At 42.9% G+C, this 15,277-nt stretch overlaps 1 protein-coding gene across 1 annotated transcript in view; it reads right to left on the bottom strand.

Annotated features, from left to right (window-relative positions):
- lama2 (laminin, alpha 2) overlaps positions 1-15,277 on the bottom strand; it is a 132,608-nt gene that overhangs the window by 34,227 nt on the left and 83,104 nt on the right. The window contains exons 26-34 of the mRNA XM_038962589.1: positions 13,986-14,129; positions 11,417-11,593; positions 10,769-10,954; positions 9,009-9,127; positions 8,604-8,721; positions 7,727-7,861; positions 6,594-6,718; positions 6,426-6,512; positions 6,072-6,265 (exon numbers count right to left, since the gene is read on the bottom strand). Coding sequence (XP_038818517.1) covers positions 6,072-6,265; positions 6,426-6,512; positions 6,594-6,718; positions 7,727-7,861; positions 8,604-8,721; positions 9,009-9,127; positions 10,769-10,954; positions 11,417-11,593; positions 13,986-14,129 — 1,285 coding nt within the window. The remainder of the gene's footprint in view (positions 1-6,071; positions 6,266-6,425; positions 6,513-6,593; positions 6,719-7,726; positions 7,862-8,603; positions 8,722-9,008; positions 9,128-10,768; positions 10,955-11,416; positions 11,594-13,985; positions 14,130-15,277) is intronic.

Genomic DNA, 15,277 nt, shown 5'->3' with positions numbered 1-15,277 from the left:
AGAAATAGATGTCTTACTCTGGTTAGAAAAGCAAAGTCAACATACTTCTTCAATTGTGTATCTGAGAGTGGTGAAAATTCCAGCTAAATTCTGGAAAGTGGTAAAATGTAATTCCACCTCTTCATTACCCCAGCAGGTTATGACAGCCTCTGGTACCATAACAGACAAAAATGAAATTTGTGGTGCTTTTTATAACCATTAGGCTTCAGCTGGCCACCTATTTGAAAGAATCATTTTTGAAAATACCTCGTTCCACTAGAGAAATTCCTTATACACCTCTAAACAGATAGCAGAGAATGATGCACTTCCAGGCACTCACTCTTAAAAAAATTGAAAAATGTTATGTCAATGCTGTACTTGTACTAAGTGCCTTGCAAAAAATGTATGTACAAAAATTCACAGGAAATGAATAGCTTGATCCCTTTTTACTGCAGCTTTCTGCCCCCATCATTATATAACCTTTGACCCACTTTTTTTATTCAAAAATTGCTTCTGGTGCTATCTCTAAGATCTGGAAGGCGACACATGTCCTCCCCCTTCACAAAGGCGGGGATCCTTCTAACCTAGATAACTATTGCCCATTTCTAAACTATGTTGCCTTGCAAAAATATTAGAATCACTGGCAAACGCTCAGCTAATAACTTTTTTAACTCCAAATTATATTCTTAATGTCTGGTTTAAGACCGAGACATAGCACTGTTTAAGCAGCTACGCTTGTCTTAAATGATGTGTTAAATTGCTTAGATCGTAGGATTCACTGTGCTGCCATATTTATAGACCTATCCAAGGCCTTTGATACTGTCAACCATCACCTACTCATTCCAGGTGTCTTGCAATTGGTTTGGGAACTATCTGTCAGACAGGACACCATGTGTGCTTTCTGATGGTGTCAAGTTACCTTGATATTACTAAAGGTGTCCCACAGGGGTAGATTTCAGGACCTGTTTTCTTTACTATTTATATTAATAATATTGGTCTATCTGCAAAAACCTGTTACATTCTGTATGCTATTGACCCTACTGATGACCAGGCTATGTTATAGCTGCAATCTGATTTTGTTGATACTTAACAGAGGAAAAACTGAATGTATGTCTAAATCTCTTAGAAATATTTCAGATGGTCTACACACAGATGGCACTGGAGGACTTTCTCTTTGAGCAGGTTCCCGTCCTTAAATATCTGGGATTTTGGATTGACAAACATTTGAAGTTTAAACAACATATGGATGAGCTAGTTAAGAAGCTGAGATTTAAAGTAAGCTTCTTTTATAGAACTACATCATGCCTCTCTCTAAACAGCAGGAAACAGGTTGTACAAGCAACCTTCCTGCCAGATCTTGATTATGGTGGCACCTTTTATCAGAATGCAGCAGCCACTAACCTAAAATCCTTGGATGCAGTGTACCATAGCGTGCTTCACTTTATCACAGGTGACAGGTTTAACACTCACTGCATCCTTAATCAGAAGGTCAGCTGGCCCTCTCTAAATTTCCGTAGATCACTTAATTTCTCCTTTTTTGTTAATAAAGCTCTGCTGCACAAGCTTCCAATATACACTACATGACCAAAAGTATGTGGACATCTCATTCCAAAATCATGGGCATTAATATAGAGTTGGCCCCCCCTTTGCTGCTATAACAGCCTCCACTCTTCTGGAAAGGCTTTCCACTAGATGTCGGAACATTGCTGCAGGGACTTGCTTCCATTCAGCCACAAGACCATTAGTGAGGTCGGGGACTGATGTAGGGCGATTAGGCCTGGCTCAAAGTCTGCGTTCCAATTCGTCCCAATGGTGTTAGATGGGGTAGAGGTCAGGGCTCTGTGCAGGCCAATTACGTTCTTCCACACCAGTCTTGACAAACCATTTCTTTATGGACCTCGCTTTGTGCAAGTGGGCATTGTCATGTTGAAACAGGAAGGGCCTTCCCCAAACTGTTGCCACAAAGTTGGAAGCACAGAATATATATAATGCTGTAGCGTTAAGATTTCCCTTCACTGGAACTAAGCTGAACCATGAAAAACAGCCAAAGACCAATATTCCTCCTCCACCAAACTTTACAGTTGGCACTATGCATTTGGGCAGGTAGCGTTCTCCTGAAATCCGGCAAACCCAGATTCATCCATCGGACTGCCAGATGGTGCAGCGTGATTCATCACTCCAGAGAACGCGTTTCCCATGCTCCAGAGTCCAATGGTGGCGAGCTTTACACCACTCCAGCTGATGCTTGGCATTGCGCAGGGTGATATTAGGCTTGTGTGCGGCTGCTCGGCCATTGAAACCCATTTCATGAAGCCCCCGACAAACAGTTATTGTGCTAACTTGCTTCCAGAGGCAGTTTTGAACTGGGTAGAGTGTTGCAACTGAGGAAAGGCGGTTTTTACACGTTACTCATTTCAGCACTCGGCAGTCCCATTCTGTGAGCGTGTGTGGCCTACCATTTCGCGGCTGAGCCGTTGTTGCTCCTAGATGTTTCCACTTTACAATAACAACACTTACAGTTGACTGGGGCAGCTCTACCAGGGCAGAAATTTGACCGACTGACTTGTTGGAAAGGTGGCATCCTATGACGGTGCCACGTTGAAAGTCACTGAGCTCTTCAGTAAGGCCCTTCTACTGCCAATGTTTGTCTATGGAGAGTGCACAGCTGTGTGCTCGGTTCTATACACGTGTGTCAGCAATGGGTGTGGCTGAAATAGCCGAATCCATCCATTTGAAGGGGTGTCCACATACTTTTGTATATACACTACCATTCAAAAGTTTGGGTCACTTAGAAATGTCGTTGTTTTTGAAAGAAAAGCAAATTTTTCTGAATTAAAATAACATCAAATCGATCAGAAATACAGTGTAGACATTGTTAATGTTGTAAATGACTATTGTAGCTGGAAACTGCAAATTGTTTATGGAATATCTACATAGGCGTACAGAGGCCCATTATCAGCAATCATCACTCCTGTGTTCCAATGGCACATTGGGTTAGCTAATCCAAGTTTATCATTTTAAAAGGCTAATTGATCATTAGAAAAACATTTTGCAATTATGTTAGCACAGCTGAACACTGTTGTGCTGATTAAAGAAGCAATAAAACTGGCCTTCTTTAGACTAGTTGAGTATCTGGAGCATCAGCATTTGTGGGTTCGATTACAGTCTCAAAATGTCCAGAAACAAAGTATTTTCTTCTGAAACTCGTCAGGCTATTCTTTTTCTGAGAAATGAAGGCTATTCCATGTGAGTAATTGCCAAGAAACTGAAGATAGTATAGAGCTAGAAAATGGTATATCATACACGTATTATACAAGTAATTCTGCTTTGAAAGTTGCTAAACTTGTAACCTCACTTTTGAGAAAATGTCCTTTGAATGTTTTGGTACCTACTGGAGAGCTCACCTTTGTCTACACCCATTCAGCATCGTTCACACTCTTTTAAGCTTTAGCCCCACCCATCTCTTTAAGGATTCACATGTGAGGCTATGTACTATACAACCAAATATTTCAAAACTAAAGGCTGGCTTATACTACGGGTGTGTTCGTAAATTTAATGGGTGTGTTCATTAACTTAATTTGATGTGCCAGAGTGTGCTCTGTGTGTTCATAAACTGAGAGCGTTGTCAGATTGTCCGTCCGTTAATTCAGAGCATTTCGCTCTCGCAGTGTTCAGAGCGCGCACACTGGACGCTCTGGGTGAAAAGTAGGGTTGATCCGAGAGTTCTGACCTAACAACAGCAGTCAAGCACCCGAGCTAACTGGCTAACGTTGGCTAGCTTGCTAGCTTATTCCAGACACAAATAAGATAACAGCTCACTGACCATTTTACACGCCCTAGCAGAGCTGGTTAGGCTGTTTTTATGTTATCCAGAGCGTTGGTGACTGCAACTGTGCTGCTGGCAACAATTTAATTACACTTTTTTTGGCAGCGTTTACTGACACCGGCCATACTAAACGGGTGTTGAGCATTCGTAAATTCGTCAGTTATTCTGCGCTCTGGCACACTCAGACGAGAGTACTCTGAAATCGGAATAGATAGCCAGAGCTAATTTACCAGCTACGTCTATCGACAGTTGTTGCAGTGACATCATAAACAATCTATTGAAATAGTTACTTGCATAGTGAAGTCTTTTGTTTAGACATGTAGCTAGCTAGCTATACAATTAACCATAATCCCAACTCATAAAGTTACTACCATGCATGAATCTGCATGGTATCTGCATGTTAGCTAGCTAACATTAAGCTATAACTAGAAATGCTAATGGCTCTGAGATACGAATAATATTACAACACAGATCATATACGTTATGTTAAATTAGAAATGTGTAATATCTGAAAATGTAGCTAGCTAGACTCTCTTACCCGTATACATGGATGGACGCGTCTCCCTCTCTGCCACGGGTGCCATGGTTTTCCTTAGTTTGAAGATGTAATCCGGAGACAGGTGTTTAATACAACAGCCTTCTGTGTGTTGTCTTTTCGACCCAGTCTGCATATTTGCAATCAAATGCCAGAATCTCCTTAGCTATCATACTCTAATTCCACTGATTTCAAAACTCGGTCCTCCAGAAAGTGGAGAGCAACACTTACGCAGTTCTACTACGTGATATCTTTCAAAAAAGCAGCGTTAGAAATGATTACCTACACATACTGACCACCTCATATTATAGACAGAAGCTGCTACATGGCAGACCAATCCAAACTCATCTCTCGGCATGTCCAGCCCACTCATTATTTCAGCCAATCATGGCTAGCGGGAAGGTTGCTGACTTTTTCCATGGCTAAACCAACTAGGCTCGTACTTTAACAACTGTAATTATATTTGCAGATGGCATAAAAGTTTGTTATTTAGGCATTTCTGCCCAAAAACGCATTTTGATCAAAAATGTAAGTTTAGGTTCAAATGGCGCTCCTGTGAAGTAGTAACACGCGACATACGCCTAGTTTCCTGAAACAAGTCACATACTGTATGTCCTATATTTGAGAGATATAAGAAAGCTGAGTTTATTTATTTATTTTAACCATATTTAACTTTTTGGGGCACTATATACACATATATATTTCCATAAATTATTTTAACTGGTACCGGGCTACCTTCAGACGAGTCTTGTGAAGCTTGTGGGCGTTCTAGAGCAAAACAGCCATCATGTACGTGTACACGAGAGTCTCATCTTTACATAAAGGGGTCATATTATACCGTTCGGACGCTACAGACGTTTTTGTGAGAAGACACATTTTCAGGATGTCTCCTGGTCTGACAACCACTGCTGTCGCTCTGCCACCTGCCAATGCAGATGCGGTGGATTGAGACACAGCTCATGCAAAACAACTGATATCTCTAGCTTAAACAGACAGATGTTTATGGGGATTTTTTTACAATGCAAATTAGATTTACGCGGTGCATGGACATCGACTCAAATACAAGGTACCAAACCCGCTCACAAGGTTTGTTAACTCTTAAGGTCCCTAGGTAAATCAGCCTTTATGTTTGGAATCATTTACCATCCTCATTACCTCTTGATTCTCTGGTGCCAATAGGGCAGTTTAGAACGCTGATGAGGAACACATTCACAGAGGTTTGCGAGTGTTTTGGTTGATTGCAATAACTTATGTGTGTTGTTGAAATGTAGTGTATCTGTGGTATGTTGTAGTGTATTTTTTTTGTTGCTGTTTTATTGAATTATCATGTTGATTTGAGAATTGCTTGTTCTCAGGGCACCATTAAGAATGAGACCCTGGCCTCAATTGGTTTCGCCTGAATAAATAAAAGTAAAAATAATAATTTGTAAAAAATCACTACAAAGTCTTTGAATTCAATAAACTCTAAATTCCCTCTTATGAATATTCTAATCCTCAAGGCCTGGCTAACTAAGCAGTTTTACAACTGTCCCCTAAGTAATTTTCTACCACTTTAGACTCACATAAAAGGTAAAAAAAAATAAAAAATAAAAAGTCTTAGTCTAGAATATTGAATGAACAAAAACAACCAAGAAAGTCCTACAAAGAAACCTTGCTGATTTTCTGTACTAGTAATTGTGTTTGTGTGTGTATTGAAAACAGTGCTATAGTAAGTTATATTAGTATACATACACACAATCCCAGAGGGCCCACACACATGCCTCTCCATGCACTGGCTGCAGGTGCGTCCAGTGGCCCCGGGTCGGCAGCGGCACTGGCCTGAGCGGGGGTCACACGGTTGGGGCCACGCCCCGTACGGGTCACACTTACACTCCTCACACTTCCCGCCGGGGGCACGGGGGTCGCCGTGGTAACCCGTGGCACATCTAGAGGAGCGACAACAAGGTTTAGAGTTTAGAGTAGTAAACTAACAGAAAGTGATGTTCAGTTAGCAATGTGGGGCGGCAAGGTCCCTGATGAGGTGAGTTCAGTATGATTCACAAAAAGCATGTTGGGGTTTGTAAATGTTGAGGAGAGAGTTCGTACCTCTCACAGTACTTTCCCTCATAGCCCTCAGGGCAGGCAGTACAGCGGTAGTCGTTGAATCCCTCTGTTACACAGGTAGGGCTGAAACTGAGAGAACGAGAGAACTACAGATGAGAGCTGCTTTATTGTACAGTAGTAGAGCCATGCACCTGTGTCTCTGTGACCTACTTGTTCTCATGGTTGGTGAGGGGGCAGGCACAGGGCTTGCAGTCATCGGGTCTGCCCCTCACTACACCATAGTATCCTGGGGCACAGCGTTCACACCTGTCCCCCTCTGTGTTGTGCTGGCAGTTCTGTAGAGAAGACACCCCCGTCCCTTCACTAATATCATATCCACATTCACAACCATTCACTCCAAATAGGCTACACCTGCAGAATCAAACTAAAACCCAGTGGCTGTCGAGGTGGAGGGTGGATGTATTTTAGCTGTTGTTTTGAAGTGAGGGCCCTTCCAGAGTGTGAGCTCTGTCAGCCCAGAGCTGTTTTCCTCTCCTCTCTCAACCACTCTGTCTGAGAAAAAGTGCCAAACTGACAATTGAGAAAGGCAATACTAATCAGTCAGCGGAAGTTGCGGCCTACTGAGCCGTGGTATTCCAAAGACGTTCATTAACTTCCTGTGTACCTCAATTAACCAAATTACGCTGTACAAACTCATTTAACATTTTCAATTTGCCTGCTCCGTAAAATGCAAATGATATTGTTATTAGCACAAATACAAATGAAAGCTGGGATTGCTTTGACAACATAGAGTTCTAGTTCCACACTATAACATGAGGCAGGGCTGGCGTCCATGTGCTCTAGGGGAAGATTTGGGAAGCAGAGAATAAGAGCTTTGTTGGTCATTAACTTGACCAAAAGGCCCTGTTTTATATTTGAAGGGCACATTATGTTCCACATTAAACAGCATGGACTTCTCTCTAGCGTAACATCTTTGTTAGTATTTCCAAGTCAAATCTACGCCAGACACTAACCTATGCTCTACTTCCTGGTGACAGTGGACCATGTGGCCAATCAAATTGCTTCTGAACAAATCTGCTGATCCTCTACATTTGGAGAAAGTTCAACTGTTTAGACTGAGAGCTGGTTTGAAAACCAGGGGAGCTGAGAAGGTAGATAAAGGTCTGGGCTGATGTAAATGTGAAACGGAGCTGAAAAGTAAAGCGTTGGGCTAATTACCCATCTATGGCAGAGAGTAGAGTAGAGTAGAGTGGGCGGGTATGGGTGCAGTCACAGGGCAGCCTGCCAACCAGTGCCAACGACACCCTTCTCCTCAGGTCATGGGGACTTTGTAAAGACCTTACCTGGCAGATGGATGTCTCTGGGTCACAGGCCTCACTGTGCCTGTTGCACTGGCACTGCACACAGCTCCCGATGCCTGCTCTGGAGGCTGCGCCACCGCTGCGGGCAGACAGGCGGTAAAACCCGGCCCCACATTCCTGCCGATGGGCGAAACAGAGACAGACACACGGTTACTGGTTAGGCTGTTACACCCCCCCCCCCGAGCCGCTCACGGTAGTGCCAGGCTCTACTGGAGCTCCAACGAGACACACGTACTGAGAATTAATCGGGTCAATTTGAGAAGCCATCTGTTCCCAGCAAACACGTTAAACGCCTGTTTAAAAATACTTTATTAACTATGTGGCAGCTTCAAATACGTGCCATCTGTCTGGTTTGCTTATAGCCACCTTTATGAGGAATCCAGTAGGAGACACATCAGTAACACTCAGGTTTGGATGGAAGTTGTCGTAGTAACACAAGAGTTAATTAGGAGTGTATTAGAGCCGCGCTAAAGAGTGGGGGAGCTTTAGATGTGTCTGGATGGAGCTGTGAGAAAGAGAGGGAGAGAGAGAGAGAGAGAGAGAGCTGGCAGTTTTGACAAGAAGAATTGTCTTGTGGAGTGTTTCTAACAGCTGTTTCCTCCTGTCTCCATGTCTGTGGCTTTGATTGGACCGTGACTGACACACACACACACACACACACACACACACACACACACACACACACACACACACACACACACACACACACACACACACACACACACACACACACACACACACACACACACACACACACACACACACACATAGCCCTCTCTGATGGATGACCCTGTCGCCATGGCTGATGCTCTGATGGGAGACACAGAGACACAGCTGGCTCAGTGGCTAGCCAACTTACCTCGCAGGACAGGCCGGAGTAGCCCAGGGGGCAGTCACACTTCTCTATCTGGTGAGCCCGCTCACTCTCCACGGACGGCCTTCCCTCCTCTGCCACCTCCATAGAAATCTCAGAGATCCTGCGTTTAGTAGAGAGAGAGATAGAGACAGGGAGTGCGACAGCCACGTGAGCCAATGTCAACAATACAACTATACTTGAAACATGATATTATCAAACGCTATTGCCCCCTGTTCGTTAAATGGAATGAACATGTCACTGTTAAATGCAGAGGGTTATCCATGTTAACATGACATGATTAATCTGACCATGATACTAAAAGAAAGGGTGTAGAGTAAACAGCCCTCTAACAGTATGTTTCAGTCTAGCCCATTGTGTGTTCAGACAAAGACAGAGAGGAGAGCTCACCTGCTGTGTCTCATCATGTTCCCATGGGAAGCCTTGATGAGGACGTAGTCAACATAAAACAGCACGTCCATGAAGTCCTCGCGTGTCATGGCCTTCTTGTCTTCGTACTTCCACTCGTGCTGAAAAACAAAACATGTTGATGACATCCCCGGCATCAAGATCCTATTCAATTACTCGAGAGGCTATGTCATAAACCCTCAAACTCCGGAAAGTAGTGGAAATGGCAGCCACCAGTCTAATTGGAATGAATGGCAGTAGTGGCATAATCCTAATTTTACTTATGCAGGAAAATAAAAGTAAGGCATGTGATATATCAGAAATTGTGTAAGATAATTATTTTATATACATTTTATATACAGTACCAGTCAAAAGTTTGGACAGATGTCTTCACTATTATTCTACAATGTAGAAAATAGTAAAATAAAGAAAAGCCCTGGAATGAGTAGGTGTGTTCAAACTTTTGACTGGTACTCTAATTATAAATACAGTTTATACACGTTTTATTCATTCACATGTTCGGTATAAATAGCCTCTAAAATATATGCAAACAGACCATAAATGTCTCAAAAATGTTTTATTGGAAAGCTGTGAGTGCTATTATATGATACAATATCAGAACCTGTTGCATTTACAACTTGTCTACAGTAAGTCCTATCATCAACTGATTTCAGCCAGTGTATGGCTGTGGATTGACTGCGTTGTTTGAATGGAATGCTGGCATAGCTTTGTAGCAAGTACGATCTGTACGCGTAGGCACATACTGCATGACTGCAAGGTGTCCCGATATCTTTTCCAACTGTCCCGTTATCTGGTTTTAATGTCTACTCTAGAATGCCCTTCTTATAAATCACAAACGAGAATTCAACAGCGCTGTGGTATAAAGTATTTTTGAATTCCTAATTCTATGATCACTTCAATGTCAATTTCTCATACAACAACTTCCGAGGTTAGAATCTAGCTTTGAAGAGTTTTTGGGACAATGACAAGAGATGGACTTGCATGGCATCCACCACAAAGGACCATAATTGTTTAACAACACAAGTGAGTTTCAGTGTCAAATGGATCATGACTGCATCTTTAGACACTAGGAAACTGTAGCAACAAGACAAGAGAAGGTCCACCATGTAAGCCTATGCCATGGGGGTTTCCAAACTAGTTTGGCCCTTGACCCCATATTGATATCAAACATTTTTCGTGACACCCACCATGTAATCAAAAGCCAGTTTACTTTAAAAAAAAAATGGGTTATGACAGTCTATTACAAATCAGTCTGACCGTATTTTTGACCGTATTTCAATCTGAAAGTATGGTTTGAAGTGACTGAAATGCATCAGAAAGGTATTGGGAAGTTCAGAAGATCATTAGTCAATAATGTTGTATGATCTTCTGTGAAGAAAAGAACATCATCATTGATTAATGTTATTTTTCCTCCAGTCTGATTTAGTGCCTGGTCTTGTCCACTCGGTTCTAACGGCTTGTGGGCATAGTAGAGGAAAACGGTATGCACTGTATGTACATGTTCCAGAGTGTCTTATCGTTCAGTGATAGGGTCCTAATGTTTTGTAGCTTCAACCGTTCAAGAGCCATATTTGTAGGAAGAAAACAGAAACCACTCTGTTAATTACAACCTCATCTAACAGCTACCGGAGGTTACTGACGTAACCCCGGTACTTTGAAGTGAAAATTTTCTCCCGCGACCCCCTTTTCAAATCAGGTGACCCCACATGTCACGACCCCTAGTTTGGGAAACACTGGCTTACCTCTGTCATGTCGATCTCATGCCGGGTGAGTTGTCCAATCTGCAGTCCCTGCATGTGGCGGACCATCACCTTGTCTCTGTTGGGCCCTCCCTTTATGATGACCTGGGGTTCGTAGGAGGTGCGGCCTGCCTCGTCACGCCCCTCAAAGTAGATGGCGTACTTCAGCTTGCCGCCGTAGGCTGTGATCTAAAGAGGAGAAACCACGTCCAAGTAAAGAAGCTTGTTAGTACTATTCACATCTCTGAACAGAATACAGTTAACTCCTGATAAGTGCAAGTTGGAAAGTATTTCAAAGCAGTATTGTTCACCAGTTCTCAATTCAAATACATTTATTGTCACTCCAGATATCTGTATGTTTGGGTTTAGTGTAAGCATAGTCTATACGTAAAGCAGTCCCAAGAAATTTTATTTTATTTTTTATTTTACTTTTATTTAACTAGGCAGGTCAGTTAGAACAAATTCTTATTTTCAATGACGGCCTAGGAAGAGTGTTCAGGGGCAGAACGACAGATTTTTACCTTGTCAGCTTGGGGATTCGATCTTGCAACCTTTCGGTTACTAGTCCAACGCTCTAACCACTATAAAGATTCGATTGTACACCTGTTATCAACTTGGGGTTAAATAATATCGAGATGAGGGTGCTCTCACCATGGAACCATGGAATTGTTCAGGCAGTCTCCAGTAGTAGAGTTCGGTCAGCTTCTGGGAGACCAGGTCAGCGTTAGCGATGATCTCTGGGTGCTGGAAGGTCACTCCGCTTGTGGTCTCCTGCAGGTTGGCTTTGTCCACTAGGGGCAGCTTGGTCTGCTCTGGTTTCAGGGACAGCTACAGCAGCACAGACACAACAAACAAACAGCATCACTTATAGGCCTTAATGTCACAGAAAATACACAGATAATGGGTTGTATTTGGGAAGCTCTGTTCCAAGGGTTTAAATTGCTTATGTTGCGAGAGAGTGATGCAAATGTGTTTCAAAAGGAAAACAGCCTCTGTGACATTGGACAACTGTATTCTCCAATAACACACCAGGACTCAGCCTCTCACATAGTTGTAGATTAAAATGCATTTCACATCCTGAGGGCAGGCCAGAGATGTGCTTAATTGGGCAAGTAGAACATGCATATCTTTAAGAAGCCACTTCTGTACAGTAGACTGCGCCTCTGAGGCCCCTGTTTTAAATTTGCCCTCCCTTCCCATCTAAATATCCAGCAAATGGCTCACTAAAGGCTCCAGGGGGGCCAGGCGGTGCCCCTCACCTCACCATGCAATCTCATGACTCACTGACTTAGAGAAAATCTCCTGACTTCCAATGAATGAGGGAGAGGATTCTCAACTGTCTGTCTTTTTTTCTCTTCGTCTTAAAGCCAACAAACTTAGATTAACTTTGGGACGGCAACCTTTATTTAATTTGTTTGTCGTTTCCATTTATATGAAAGAAGGGTCCCTCTTCCGATGTCCTCAGCTGCGGTCTCCATGGACACAGCGGATGGAGGGTTATCAGGTCTGAGGCGCTCTGGCAGAAAATCCTTATTAAAAACAAACAGGGAAGCTGCAGCTCCCAGCCTCTGCCTGCTCCAAGCCCCCAATAAACCCTCCCCCCCCCACTGTACGAGGCTATAATATATATTATCCTTCTGTTTGTGCCTGGTCCCCCTGGTTCTCGCTACGTTCCATAAATTACAGGGAAATAAGATGGAGAGTAAATACCTGGTTGGGAATGAATCAATGGAGGAGAACCACTTTCATGAAATTAATACTTACCCTGTTTCCCATAAAATCATATAGCTGTGTTGTGGCATTTCTCTCTAGACTATTTCAGTACTTTGGTTGCACATACAGTAAGTTGTAAAGTATATCGGACTAATTCATGTTTGTTAACTGTTGCATGAGAACAAATGTTGTTTTATCATAGCCTATATCTACTGTAGTCTATATTAAGTAGCCTATATCAAGAAAGCATAGAACAGTGGTCAGCAACCTTTTCTGAGCCGAGATCCCTTTCTGAGTGAAAAAGCAGGCCATTTAAACATGACTTAAAAAACGTAAGCCTATGCAACATTAACCTATTAAAAAACACTTCCGTAGCAATGAGGTTTGTGCAGTAGGCTATAGGCTCAATACATCACTGCATATTGGCTATCCTTGAATTGCCCTGCCAATGTTGTTCTTCTCAGACCATTTTAAAATTATATTTTAAAACGGAAGGTATATAATCACACTGGTAATATATCATTTGTTGTAGGCCTATTACTTGTGAGCCATAAATTGAAATCATTAGCGTTTTTTATTTTATTGTGATGGTCAGTCTTAGCGGATGGAGGGCGGGAGAGAGAGAGCGAGCAGTGGAGAGGCTGCCTCTCACTGTTCATCAGCTCTTCCTCCTTCTGCTGACTGACCAAAAATGGGACACTGTCTTCCAGCTGATGGTGAAACTCGAACACACTTCATTTATTTCTGAAATACGCTACTCCTCGATATTAGAGAGACGCAAGTCGCTAACAACAACGCAAATCTATTGATACACTATGTAGCGCGAGTGGATAGGGACAGGGCGTTTTATGGCTTATAAAAGTGTTGAATAAAGTGTTGACAGTGCTGAATAAATTTTTTAATATTAAATCATTCAAAAAACATCAGTACTCTCTCTGTAGTCATGTTTTTGTTTAGTTTTGAAATCTCACACAGTAGAGTCAGCTATCAAATTCTCAGTGGGCTTGTGAAAGCTGCAGACACGGTGATCTGAGCTATCTAGTTAGCCAGTGGTAGGCCTATAAATTGACTTTGCTCTCCGGGTCCGCTGGGTAGATGGGAATTTGTACTTTCAGACACATGAAATGGTTCAAAACGGGAACACTTTGCCTACCCGGCGCGCAGGGAAGCTGAATCAATTGCACCTACCTCAAACAGCGCGAAACGAATAAGAAAATAGGAAAGGAAGGCTTTATCATTTGGCTTTTTACAGAAATATTTGGCCATTGACTAGGAAAGCCTTGGAGATCGACCGGTTGGTGACCACTGGCATAGAACATTATTCATATTATATGTGTTTGTCTGTGTGTGCGTGTTGCGTGATGTGGGTGGGTGCACTCACATTTGCTGTACGTTTGTGTATGAATATAGTACCTGTGTGTGGGTGGACTTGCATGTGATGGGGAATACATGTGTAGATGTCTGCTGCGTGTGGATTTGTGTCACATTTCTTCATGACTTGACTTACCCACATGCGGATGAGGCCCTGTGCCTCAGTACAGGTGCTGGACATACCAAAGCAGTAACACTGACTGCAGCCTAGTGGGTTGCTTGTGCTCAGGCCGAAAGTCCTCGTCTTACACTGGTCACACTTCAGACCCTGTATATTCACCTGGGGACCGAACACTCAGGAATTAAGACACAGTCCAAGTCCAAAATGGCTGATGACCAATATTGTCCATAATTTTTAAAAACTTTTTCAGTAAAGTATACATAAGAACAAATACAAAATCAATCTGAATAGATTTGCAAAGATAATATATGCCTAGAGAGATATTTGATTTAAGACAGAGCCAAGCTATAAATAACAGTGGCAGAAAAAGTAATATCTCTTGTGCTCTTCGCCTATTCTGCTCTGGACTGATCAAAGAAGGTGATATTCACAAGAATCCAAAGGCAGCCATGTGTGTAGATACACTAGGTGCATGTCAAAGGGGCTACTGTGTATGTGTACCACAGTGACATGTGTCTGAGAAGGAATGATAAGGGGCATACCCCCGCGTACAGCAGACACACACACAGTGACAGCCCTGATAACAGTGCATCACCCCAAAAAAACACTATTTCATATGGAACTTTTCCCTTCTATTTTATCTGATGCTTTCCCCTAGCTCCCACAGCACTCCCACAGCATCCAGAACTGAGAAGCCGCATTCATAACAGACATTGGTTGTGCCATGAACTACATATAAACACTTAGTTTACACACCAGTCTGTGGGTTTAACTTTAAGGAGGATGCTAAGGATGCCAGAAATTCTATTGCCATGGCTTCATGTAACACACAGAGCCACGCCACCTCATCACCGTGTCCATCACTGTGTCCATCACCCCTCCAGTCACTGTCCATCACCGTGACCTTCACTAACATCCCTAAACCCCATCAACCTCTTCTCTCTATCCTTCCATCCCAGTAGTCTAAAATAAACAGCCAGCGAGGGAAGACGCACACACACACAACAGTACAACAAGAGACCCAACAACTGTCTTCTCTTCTGCATGTGTCACCTTTACTTCAGAGTAGAAAGTGGCTTTTTACTGGGTGGCGTCTCTCTCTCTCTCTCTCTCGCTCTCTCTCTCTCTCTCTCTGTCTCTTAATGAGAGTCATCACCTCTCATAGCTGGCCCTATGTGACAGCCTGTCACAATGTCACAGCACTGTCACTGTGAGGCACGGAGCCGGGGATGGCGACGCCTGCCTGCCTGGCGCTAGCTAATCTGAATGCCTTCCCCCCACGTCAGGTCTATTTCCATCTCACACTT

The sequence above is a fragment of the Salvelinus namaycush genome, chromosome 24 (assembly GCF_016432855.1).
Source record: "Salvelinus namaycush isolate Seneca chromosome 24, SaNama_1.0, whole genome shotgun sequence".
In the NCBI taxonomy this organism is placed as follows: Eukaryota; Metazoa; Chordata; class Actinopteri; order Salmoniformes; family Salmonidae; genus Salvelinus; species Salvelinus namaycush.
The sequence above is the reverse complement of the archived record's forward strand: the minus strand, read 5'-3'. Positions and strand labels throughout refer to the sequence as shown.